This window comes from Procambarus clarkii, chromosome 65 (genome assembly GCF_040958095.1).
Source record: "Procambarus clarkii isolate CNS0578487 chromosome 65, FALCON_Pclarkii_2.0, whole genome shotgun sequence".
Classification (NCBI taxonomy): Eukaryota; Metazoa; Arthropoda; class Malacostraca; order Decapoda; family Cambaridae; genus Procambarus; species Procambarus clarkii.
In genome coordinates this window covers 22,899,848-22,912,347 of record NC_091214.1, presented here as the reverse complement: position 1 = coordinate 22,912,347, position 12,500 = coordinate 22,899,848, and the positions used below count along the sequence as shown (strand labels likewise).

Below are 12,500 nucleotides of genomic sequence, written 5' to 3'. Positions count from 1 at the left end.
CTAAGCCTCCAGAGTACACAGTAAGATAACCAAGCCTCCAGAGTACACAGTAAGATAACCAAGCCTCCAGAGTACACAGTAAGATAACCAAGCCTCCAGAGTACACAGTAAGATAACCAAGCCTCCAGAGTACACAGTAAGATAACCAAGCCTCCAGAGTACACAGTAAGATAACCAAGCCTCCAGAGTACACAGTAAGATAACCAAGCCTCCAGAGTACACAGTAAGATAACTATACCCCCGGTGTTTTCACAGCAAGATAACTATACCTCCGGTGTTTTCACAGTAAGATAACCAAGCCTCCAGAGTACACAGTAAGATAACCAAGTCTCCAAAGTACACAGTAAGATAACCAAGTCTCCAGAGTACACAGTAAGATAACTATACCTCCGGTGTCTTCACAGTAAGATAACCAAGCCTCCAGAGTGCACAGTAAGATAACCAAGCCTCCAGAGAACACAGTAAGATAACTATACCTCCGGTGTCTTCACAGTAAGATAACCAAGCCTCCAGAGTGCACAGTAAGATAACCAAGCCTCCAGAGTACACAGTAAGATAACCAAGCCTCCAGAGTACACAGTAAGATAACCAAGCCTCCAGAGTACACAGTAAGATAACCAAGCCTCCAGAGTACACAGTAAGATAACCAAGCCTCCAGAGTACACAGTAAGATAACCAAGCCTCCAGAGTACACAGTAAGATAACCAAGCCTCCAGAGTACACAGTAAGATAACCAAGCCTCCAGAGTACACAGTAAGATAACCAAGCCTCCAGAGTACACAGTAAGATAACCAAGCCTCCAGAGTACACAGTAAGATAACCAAGCCTCCAGAGTACACAGTAAGATAACCAAGCCTCCAGAGTGCACAGTAAGATAACCAAGCCTCCAGAGTACACAGTAAGATAACCAAGCCTCCAGAGTACACAGTAAGATAACCAAGCCTCCAGAGTACACAGTAAGATAACCAAGCCTCCAGAGTGCACAGTAAGATAACCAAGCCTCCAGAGTACACAGTAAGATAACCAAGCCTCCAGCTTATACACAGTAAGATAACCATACCTCCGGTGTTTTCACAGTAAGATAACCATACCTCCGGTGTTTTCACAGCAAGATAACCAAGTCTCCAGAGTACACAGTAAGATAACCAAGCCTCCAGAGTGCACAGTAAGATAACCAAGCCTCCAGAGTACACAGTAAGATAACCAAGCCTCCAGAGTACACAGTAAGATAACCAAGCCTCCAGAGTACACAGTAAGATAACCAAGCCTCCAGAGTGCACAGTAAGATAACCAAGCCTCCAGAGTACACAGTAAGATAACCAAGCCTCCAGCTTATACACAGTAAGATAACCATACCTCCGGTGTTTTCACAGTAAGATAACCATACCTCCGGTGTTTTCACAGCAAGATAACCAAGTCTCCAGAGTACACAATAAGATAACTATACCTTCAGTGTCTTCACAGCAAGATAACCAAGTCTCCAGAGTACACAGTAAGATAACCAAGCACCCAGCTTATCCAAGGGGAACATTACCAGCACGAGGGGCAAGAGGGGAACACCCCCCCCCCCCACAGTGAGGGGGAGGGAAGTGTAAACAGTTAACGAACCATAGAGGGGAGACACACACACACACACACACACACACACACACATTTAAGAAGGACTAACAAGGGTAGGGTTGAGAAGAGGGGAAATTAGGAATAGATGAGCATGGAGGGGGAAGATGAATAGGTAGTAGTTGACGAGAGAAGGGGGAAATGAATGAGGGGTGGGTGAATAGTGAGGGGATACAGAGGGAAGGAAAGAGGGGAAGGAAGGGATACCTGAGGGGAGGAGAGGTGAATGTGGAACAGGTGAGGGTGTGAGACATAAGCTATCATCGTCACTGCTCGTAAAATGTCTCTCTCACTCCCCTCACTCAAACTTCCAACGCACTCAAACTTCCAACGCACTCAAACTTCCAACGAACTCACACAACCGAGTCCCCTCACAGGTCTCACAAACAAACAAAACAGCTTCACAGGACTTATATCAAACAATTTACTCACATGAAACCAGCTGTTTACTCACTCAGCCACAGAGTGAGTAAATGACCTGACTCACCCCTCACCTCCTTGGCAAGAAGGGGGTGAGTCTTTTCAGAGGGTTTCAGTCTTTTTCGAAGGGGGGGGGGGTTCTAATCTTTTCGGTGGGTTCACATCTTTCTAGAGGATTCCCATCTCACCCAAGAATTCCAATCTTTCTAGGGGGAGGGATTCAACGTTTTCCCCAGACGATTCCGATCATCCCAAAGAGTTCCAATCTTCTCAGACGTTTCCAGTAATCCCGGATGATTTCAATCTTCCCAGAGTTGCAATCTTCCCTGTAAGTTCCAATAATCCCGGATGATTCCAATCTTCCCAAAGTTGCAATCTTCCCTGTAAGTTCCAGTAATCCCTAATGATTCCAATCTTCCCAGAGTTGCAATCTTCCCTGTAGGTTCCAGTAATCCCGGATGATTCCAATCTTCCCAAAGTTGCAATCTTCCCTGTAGATTCCAGTAATCACCGATGATTCCAATCTTCCTAGAGTTGCAATCTTCCCTGTAGGTTCCAGTAATCCCGGATGATTCCAATCTTCCCAGAGTTGCAATCTTCCCTGTAGGTTCCTGTAATCCCGGATGATTCCAATCTTCCCAGAGTTGCAATCTTCCCTGTAGGTTCCAGTAATCCCTGTTGATTCCAATCTTCCCTGAAGGTAACAGTAATCCCCAATGATTCCAATCTTCCCAGAGTTGCAATCTTCCCTGTAGGTAACAGTAATCCCCAATGATTCCAATCTTCCCAGAGTTGCAACCTTCCCTGAAGGCTTTTAATCTTTCCTTAGAGGTTTCAATTTCTCCCAAGGGGGGTTCCAATCTCCCCAGAGAGTTCCAATCTACACCAAGGACGCGACTCACGCCGCCCCAGCCAATAACATGAACGGGAGACCCGGGGTAATAGAGGAAATAAAAATATCCGAATCCCTACTGGTGATTCCGATCCTCCTTCTTCAGGGGGGTCAATTACTTCCCCAGACCCTATTGAGAGGCATCTGCCTCTCTCTCCAGTGCCACAAGAGCTGAGGGGACGTCAGGGGAGAGAGAGGGGACGTCAGGGGAGACAGAGAGGGGACGTCAGTAGAGAGAGAGAGAGGATACGTCAGGGGAGACAGAGGGGACGTCAGGGGAGAGAGAGGGGACGTCAGGGGAGACAGAGGGGACGTCAGGGGAGACAGAGGGGACGTCAGGGGAGACAGAGGGGGACGTCAGGGGAGACAGAGGGGACGTCAGGGTAGAGAGAGAGGGGACGTCAAGAGAGAGAGAGAGAGAGAGGGGAAAGGAATATTGGAACTTTTATTCAGGTATGAAACTTTAATGTTTGAAAAGTCTTTAACCTTCAATGCCGCCACTGTGGGGGCTGACAGCACTGTACAGCATCACTAGAAGGGCTGACAGCACTGTACACCACCACTGGAAGGCCTGACAGCACTGTACACCACCACTGGAAGGCCTGACAGCACTGAACACCACCACAGGAAGGGTTGACAGCACTGAACACCACCACAGGAAGGGTTGACAGCACTGAACACCACCACAGGAAGGCCTGACAGCACTGTACACCACCACAGGAAGGGTTGACAGCACTGAACACCACCACTGGAAGGGCTGACAGCACTGAACACCACCACTGGAAGGGCTGACAGCACTATACACCACCAGCAATAGTTCCAACCAAAAGTTCTCGTGCCTCGAACGACAAACAACATTTTTCACGTTAACTGTTAACTGCCTCTGGGAAATTGTTTGCGTTTAAAGACAGTGAAATGACAGTGGTTTGTTGGGGGGGGGGAGGGGGGGCGGGGGGTTGTTAAGGTCAGCGGAAGTAGTTCACAACACTTACAATCATTTGTAACCACAATTTGTGATCTCAATCCCGTGTTGCACGCCCACCCGTGACCCCCCCAACCCCGTGCTGCACGCCCACCTGTGACTCCCCAAACCCGTGCTGCACGCCCACCCGTGACCCCCCCAACCCCGTGCTGCACGCCCACCTGTGACTCCCCAAACCCGTGCTGCACGCCCACCTGTGACCCCCAAACCCGTGCTGCACGCCCACCCGTGACCCCCAAACCCGTGCTGCACGCCCACCCGTGACCCCCAAACCGTGCTGCACGCCCACCCGTGACCCCCAAACCCGTGCTGCACGCCCACCCGTGACCCCCAAACCCGTGCTGCACGCCCACCCGTGACCCCCAAACCCGTGCTGCACGCCCACCCGTGCTGTACGCCCACGTTTTACACAGTAATCATCAAATCAATTACCCGGAGGAGATTGACAACGCTCCTGTCAATAAAGTGTACAAGCCAAATCAACAAGTAATTAATTCACAGCTCTTGAGAGAAAAGAAACTAATTACCCTGGCTTCCATGTTCTTATTAATTGCAGATGGAATGTTCGACTTTAAATTATTTATAATTTAACAACGGTGTGTATGGACTCCGGGAGCCGGTCGGCCGAGCGGACAGCACGCTGGACTTGTGATCCTGTGGTCCTGGGTTCGATCCCAGGCGCCGGCGAGAAACAATGGGCAGAGTTTCTTTCACTCCGGGAGCCGGTCGGCCGAGCGGACAGCACGCTGGACTTGTGATCCTGTGGTCCTGGGTTCGATCCCAGGCGCCGGCGAGAAACAATGGGCAGAGTTTCTTTCACTCCGGAAGCCGGTCGGCCGAGCGGACAGCACGCTGGACTTGTGATCCTGTGGTCCTGGGTTCGATCCCAGGCGCCGGCGAGAAACAATGGGCAGAGTTTCTTTCACTCCGGGAGCCGGTCGGCCGAGCGGACAGCACGCTGGACTTGTGATCCTGTGGTCCTGGGTTCGATCCCAGGCGCCGGCGAGAAACAATGGGCAGAGTTTCTTTCACTCCGGGAGCCGGTCGGCCGAGCGGACAGCACGCTGGACTTGTGATCCTGTGGTCCCGGGTTCGATCCCAGGCGCCGGCGAGAAACAATGGGCAGAGTTTCTTTCACTCCGGGAGCCGGTCGGCCGAGCGGACAGCACGTTGGACTTGTGATCCTGTGGTCCCGGGTTCGATCCCAGGCGCCGGCGAGAAACAATGGGCAGAGTTTCTTGCACCCTATGCCCCTGTTATCTAGCAGTAAAATAGGTACCTGGGTGTTAGTCAGCTGTCACGGGCTGCTTCCTGGGGGTGGAGTTCTGGTCAAGGACCGGGCCGCGGGGACACTAAAAAGCCCGAAATCATCTCAAGATAACCTCAAGATAACATTACCATTAATCGTGGACACATATTCTGTTGTGATTTTAATAGAGTCTGTGATGTTCATGTGGCTCTAGTTTAGGTTTAGAGGGAATTAATGGGTTCTAATTCTATCCGGGGAGTTAGGTTTAGAGCGTAATCCAGCCGCTAAACCGTGGGTTTGGCGGCTGGATTAACGAGCTTTTGGCTACTGTTGATGAGCACGGGCTGGGTTGTTGATGTATGTATACGTGTGTTAGTGTATTTTAACCTAATTGTATTCACCTAGTTGTGCTTTCGGGGGTTGAGCTCTGGCTCTTTGGTCCCGCCACTCAACCGTCAATCAACTGGTGTAGAGATTCCTGAGCCTATTGGGCTCTATCATATCTACATTTGAAACTGTGTATGGAGTCAGCCTCCACCACATCACTACCTAATGCATTCCATTTGGTAACTACTCTGACACTGAAAGGAATCTTTCTAACGTCTCTGTGGCTCATTTGGGTATTATATTTCCACCTGTGTCCCCTTGTTCGTGTAGAGTTTGTCTTTGTCCACCCTGTCAATTCCCCTGAGAATTTTGTAAGTGGTTATCATGTCTCCCCTTACTCTTCTGTTTTCCAGGGACGTGAGGTTTAGCTCCCTTAGGCTTTACTCGTAGCTCATACCTTTCAGTTCAGGGACAAGTCTGATGGCATACCTCTGAATCTTCTCTAACTTTGTCTTGTGTTTAGGTATGGACTCCAGGCTGAAGCTGCATATTCCAGGATTGGTCTGACATAGGTGGTATACAGGGTCCTGAACGATTCCTTACACAAGTTTCTAAAGGCAGTTCTTATGTTGGCCAGTCTAGCATATGCCGCTGATGATATCCTTTTGATGTGGGCCTCTGGGGACAGGTTCGGTGTGATGTCAACCCCCAGATCTCTCTATTTGACTCTTGCAGGATTTCACCTCCCAGATGGTACCTTGTGTTCAGCCTGAGTTGAACTTTAGCAGCCATTTTCTAGACCATTTCTCCAGTTTGTCCAGGTCGTCCTGTAGTCTCTGTCTATCTTCATCTGTCTTGATTCTTCTCATAATTTTTGCATCATCAGCAAACACTGAGAGGAAAACTCTGAAAAAACTAACAGAAAGAAAGAAAAAGTGTGTGTGTGTGTGTGTGTGTGTGTATGTGTGTGTGTGTGTGTGTGTGTGTGTGTGTGTGTGTGTGTGTGTGTGTGTGTGTGTGTGTGTACTCACCTAGTTGTTCTCACCTTGTTGTGTTTGCGGGGGTTGAGCTCTGGCTCTTTGGTCCCGCCTCTCAACCGTCAATCAACTGATGTACAGATTCCTGAGCCTACTGGGGTCACTGTGTGCGTGTGTGTGTGTGTGTGTGTGTGTGTGTGTGTGTGTGTGTGTGTGTGTGTGTGTGTGTGTGTGTGTGTGTGTGTGTGTGCGTGCGTGTGAGTGTATGTGTGTGTGTGTGTGTGTGTGTGTGTGTGTGTGTGTGTGTGTGTGTGTGTGTGTGTGTGTGTGCGTGTGCGTGTGCGTGTATGTGTATGTGTGTGTGTGTGTATGTGTGTGCGTGTATGTGTGTGTGTGTGTGTGTGTGTGTGTGTGCGTGTGTGTGTGCGTGTGCGTGTGCGTGTATGTGTGTGTGTGTGTGTGTGTGTGTGTGTGTGTGTGTGTGTGTGTGTGTGTGTGTGTGTGTGTGTGTGTGTGTGTGTGTGTGTGTGTGTGTGTGTGTATGTGTACTCACCTAATTGTACTCACCTAATTGTGCTTGCGGGGGTTGAGCTCTGGCTCTTTGGTCCCGCCTCTCAACCGTCAATCAACTGGTGTACAGATTCCTGAGCCTATTGGGCTCTATCATATCTACATTTGAAACTGTGAATGGAGTCAGCCTCCACCACATCACTTCCTAATGCATTCCATTTGCTAACTACTCTGACACTGAAAAAGTTCTTTCTAACGTCTCTGTGGCTCATTTGGGTACTCAGCTTCCACCTGTGTCCCCTTGTTCGCGTCCCACCAGTGTTGAAAAGTTCATCCTTGTTTACCCGGTCGATTCCCCTGAGGATTTTGTAGGTTGTGATCATGTCCCCCCTTACTCTTCTGTCTTCCAGTGTCGTGAGGTGCATTTCCCGCAGCCTTTCCTCATAACTCATGCCTCTTAGTTCTGGGACTAGTCTAGTAGCATACCTTTGGACTTTTTCCAGCTTCGTCTTGTGCTTGACAAGGTACGGGCTCCATGCTGGGGCCGCATACTCCAGGATTGGTCTTACATATGTGGTGTACAAGATTCTGAATGATTCCTTACACAGGTTCCTGAACGCCGTTCTGATGTTAGCCAGCCTCGCATATGCCGCAGACGTTATTCTCTTTATGTGGGCTTCAGGAGACAGGTTTGGTGTGATATCAACTCCTAGATCTTTCTCTCTGTCTGTTTCATTAAGTACTTCATCTCCTATTCTGTATCCTGTGCCTGGCCTCCTGTTTCCACTGCCTAGTTTCATTACTTTGCATTTACTCGGGTTGAACTTCAACAGCCATTTGTTGGACCATTCACTCAGTCTATCCAGGTCATCTTGTAGCCTCCTACTATCATCCTCTGTTTCAATCCTCCTCATAATTTTTGCATCGTCGGCAAACATTGAGAGGAACGAATCTATACCCTCTGGGAGATCATTTACATATACCAGAAACAGTATAGGTCCAAGGACTGACCCCTGCGGGACTCCACTTGTGACGTCTCGCCAATCTGAGACCTCACCCCTCACACAGACTCGTTGTCTCCTGTTGCTTAGGTATTCCTCTATCCACCGGAGTACCTTCCCTCTCACTCCAGCCTGCATCTCCAACTTTCGCACTAGCCTCTTGTGTGGCACTGTATCAAAGGCTTTCTGACAATCCAAAAATATGCAGTCTGCCCACCCTTCTCTTTCTTGCCTTATTTTTGTTGCCTGGTCGTAGAATTCAAGTAACCCTGTGAGGCAGGACCTGCCATCCCTGAACCCATGTTGATGCTGTGTTACAAAGTTCCTTCGCTCCAGATGCTCCACTAGTTTTTTTCGCACAATCTTCTCCATCAGCTTGCATGGTATGCAGGTTAGGGACACTGGCCTGTAGTTCAGTGCCTCCTGTCTATCCCCTTTCTTGTATATCGGGACTACGTTAGCTGCTTTCCAAGTATCTGGCAGTTCCCCTGTTGCCAGTGATTTGTTATACACTATGGAGAGTGGTAGGCTCAGTTCTCTTGCTCCTTCCTTTAGAACCCAAGGGGAGATTCCATCTGGGCCTATTGCCTTCGTCACGTCCAACTCTAGTAAACACTTCCTTACTTCCCCACTGGTAATCTCAAACTCTTCCAGTGGTTCCTGGTTAGCTATTCCCTCACTTACCTCTGGAATTTCTCCTTGTTCTAAGGTGAAGACCTCCTGGAATTTCTTATTCAATTCCTCACACACTTCCTTGTCATTTGTAGTGAATCATGTGTGTGCGTGTATGTGTGTGCGTGTATGTGTGTGCGTGTATGTGTGTATGTTTAATATTTTACTGCATTTTTAGCGATTTTATTTTACTCTTAAAATACAATATGCCCCATGAACTAGATTCTCTTCCACTTCAATAATAATTCCCCATTCCATTTCCATTAAGTTTATATAGCTCTTCCTCTTACCTCCCCATTACAAAATAGGGGTGAGAATGGACCCATGTGAAAGACAGCAGTTTAAGCTTGAACTTTATAATTACTGTATTGCTGTATCCATTGTATCTAATGTATTTCTGTAACTGCTGTTGTATTGTAGCCCTGTGTCTCTCTCTTTTAGGGATCCCTCTTTCCTCCAAGCATCCCCCAAGTTCACTACGGGATCACCATAGCCCGTGCTACTTGCAACTTTTGTTTCGAGAAACTGAATCTAGAACAACAACAGTTGAAGCATCTCTCTCTCTCTGTCCAACCACTTGGGCTGGACGGTAGAGTGACGGTCTCGCTTCATGCAGGTCGGCGTTCAATCCCCGACCGTCCAAGTGGTTGGGCACCATTCCTTTCCACCCCCGTCCCATCCCAAATCCTTATCCTGACCCCTTCCAATTGCTATAGTCGTAATGGCTTGGCGTTTTCCCCTGAAAATTACCTTACACCTCTCTCTCTCTCTTTCTCTCTCTTTCTCTCTCTCTCTCTGTCTCTCTCTCTCTCCCTCTCTCTCTCTATTTCTCTCTCTCTGTCTCTCTGTCTCTCTCTCTCGCTGTCTGTCTGTCTCTCTCTCTCGCTGTCTGTCTCTCTCTCTCTCTCTCTCTCTCTCTCTCTCTCTCTCTCTCTCTCTCTCTCTCTCTCTCTCTCTCTCTCTCTCTCTCTCTCTCTCTCCCTCCCGCAGGCATCTCTTTCTCTAAGCATCCCTCCTCTCACCTACCGGCCTCCGACGGGTCAATGTGTTAAAAGAAAGTTACATTAAAAGACCAGGAAGGACAATACCCACCCATGGCATTCAAATCCTTTTACAGTTCATAATTATATTTAATAAGAACTCACACTGCTAAACTGAACATTCTTCACGAGGTCAACTAAGTCTCCCAGACTGTGTGTAATTGATGTGTGTGTATATCCACGTGTGTATGTATGCTATCTTGAGGTTATCTTGAGATGATTTCGGGGCTTAGTGTCCCCGCGGCCCGGTCCTCGACCAGGCCTCCACCCCTAGGAAGCAGCCCGTAGCAGCTGTCTAACTCCCAGGTACCTATTTACTGCTAGGTAACAGGAGCATCATGCTCACCTAGATATACTCGGATATACCCGCCTAGATAGTCTTCCAGGGTCGAGTTAGGCTCCTGGGCCCCGCTTTACGAACGTTCTTAGGTTAGTGCACTTACACAGCATCGAACCTGTACCAGTTTATTAGTAGGTCTACACATGAACAAGACAGTGCCAATACTTACGTGTGCCATCGAAGCGGGTGGCGATGGTGTCCAGGAATGTGTTCTGTGGTGCCAGGAGGCCTCGTCTGGCTGGCATCTTGGCGACCTATGGCACCCAGCGACCTGTGGCACCCGACGACCTGTGGCACCCGACGACCTGTGGCACCCAGCGACCTGTGGCACCCGGCGACTTGTGGCACTCAGCGACCTGTGGCACTCGGCGACCTGTGGCACCCGACGACCTGTGGCACCCGACGACCTGTGGCACCCGACGACCTGTGACACCCAGCGACCTGTGGCACCCGGCGACTTGTGGCACTCAGCGACCTGTGGCACCCGGTGACCTGTGGCACCCGGCGACCTGTGGCACCCGACGACCTGTGGCACCCGGCGACCTGGTCGTCTCTCCTGTCACCCCCTGGTCGTTAGAGGACCCTCCGAACTACCCCTCTGGTGACCCGTCAAGTTATAAAAAACCCACTAGGCCTTTTGACCTATCAACTAGGTCAAGAATCACTAAGTCACCAAGTTCCTTTTCTGTTTCACTTAAGCGCACGAAACAAACTAACACAATAACTTGACGCACTTTGGAATCTTCACTAAAGTCAAACATGCGAAGCACAAATTGATGTAAGTGTTTCGCAACAATATTATATCTTTCTTTCCTGTTTCCTTTCCGACTCGTATACACAATATATAATCACCAACAAACACACACACACGCTTATCACCACGATAGTCCTGCGCGCGTCCGCGAGCGCGCTGCGTGAAGCTACTTTCCAATACCAGTTAATTCAGTCCTTGTTCAGCTAACTGGAAAAGTGTATCAAGGCCGCCCCTAGTGACTGGTTCATCTATGTATCCCTCACCTGCAAAAAGAAAAAAACAACTTTATCAATCCACAGTCGGACACTCGCTTATAATAGCCATAGACGTTTAAAGAAGTCCATTTACGAAGCGCGTTAAGAAGAGAATTAGAATTAACTAGAATTTAGATTTTTTTAATTAGAATTAACTAGAATTTAGATTTTTAGAATTAGAATTAACTAGAATTTAGATTTTTTGAATTAGAATTAACTAGAATTTAGATTTTTAGAATTAGAATTAACTAGAATTTAGATTTTTTGAATTAGAATTAACTAGAATTAAGATTTTTAGAATTAGAATGAACTAGAATTAAGATTTTTAGAATTAGAATGAACTAGAATTAAGATTTTTAGAATTAGAATTAACTAGAATTAAGATTTTTAGAATTAGAATGAACTAGAATTAAGATTTTTAGAATTAGAATTAACTAGAATTAAGATTTTTAGAATTAGAATTAACTAGAATTTAGATTTTTTGAATTAGAATTAACTAGAATTTAGATTTTTTGAATTAGAATTAACTAGAATTAAGATTTTTAGAATTAGAATTAACTAGAATTAAGATTTGTATATTCTACCAGAGAGATGATTGGTGGTCCGGCAGGCCATTAGAATCAATGTCTTTCGTCAGCTGTTACCAAACAAGGCAATTCGTATTTGCCGGAGGCCAAGTCATATATATCTGGTCAAACAAACACACACACACATGGTACATATCTTTACACATAATCATCTTTCCTCCTTACAAACCCCACAAGAAAATCACTTTCAATCAATGTATCATAAAATGGACTAAATTTCAGTTCCACATAAATATAAAATTAGACAAACGGCCGCCGGCTTCCTGTCCTCGACGAGGCTAATAGTGAAATAGTGGCCCCTCAGGTAAATGAATTTACCTGAATTTACCTGAATAAAACCCGTATGTTTCAGAGTCATCCAGACACACGGAATATGTTGCGACATAAAACGGAAGTTAATTATACTTTAATCAAAACAAACTAATGGAATCTACATTGCTTCTGTACCTTTAAGAGGCATTGTCTTTGTACATAGCCAGAAGCAAGACGCTAAGGGCTAGCCTCACCCAAGTTTGCAGGGGGAATGGTGTGGGGTAAGGGATGGAAATAGGCTGGTCGGGGTAGGCACAAGTTAAATTCTATAATAATATCAATTATAAAGCCCCTCTAGGCCATTATAGTGAAGTGTGATTGTGGTGAGTGATTAACATGGATAGACGAACAGACGGGAGAGAAGGAGACCCGGGCAACGCCGAGTACCTCCAATCTCACCCCCTAGTATACAATAATCCAGATTGTAATGTTCCATAGGATAGTGACCAACAGATTAGTGAATCTTGAACCTTACCCAGAAGAAGTGTATACTCATCCCCACACCCACCCACACCCACATACACCCACACCCACCAGCTCATCTTAGCCTCGTCAGCCCACTCTCT

General features: G+C 47.4%; 1 protein-coding gene across 4 annotated transcripts in view; it reads right to left on the bottom strand.

Moving 5' to 3' along the window:
- Elk (Eag-like K[+] channel) overlaps positions 1-12,500 on the bottom strand; it is a 241,581-nt gene that overhangs the window by 208,931 nt on the left and 20,150 nt on the right. For 3 of the 4 annotated variants that reach the window (XM_069309594.1, XM_069309596.1, XM_069309595.1), the window contains exon 2: positions 10,197-11,044. The exons of the other annotated variant lie outside the window; for it this stretch is intronic. In XM_069309594.1, the coding sequence (XP_069165695.1) occupies positions 10,197-10,272 (76 nt within the window). In that variant the 5' untranslated portion in view covers positions 10,273-11,044. The remainder of the gene's footprint in view (positions 1-10,196; positions 11,045-12,500) is intronic. 4 annotated transcript variants of the gene reach the window in all.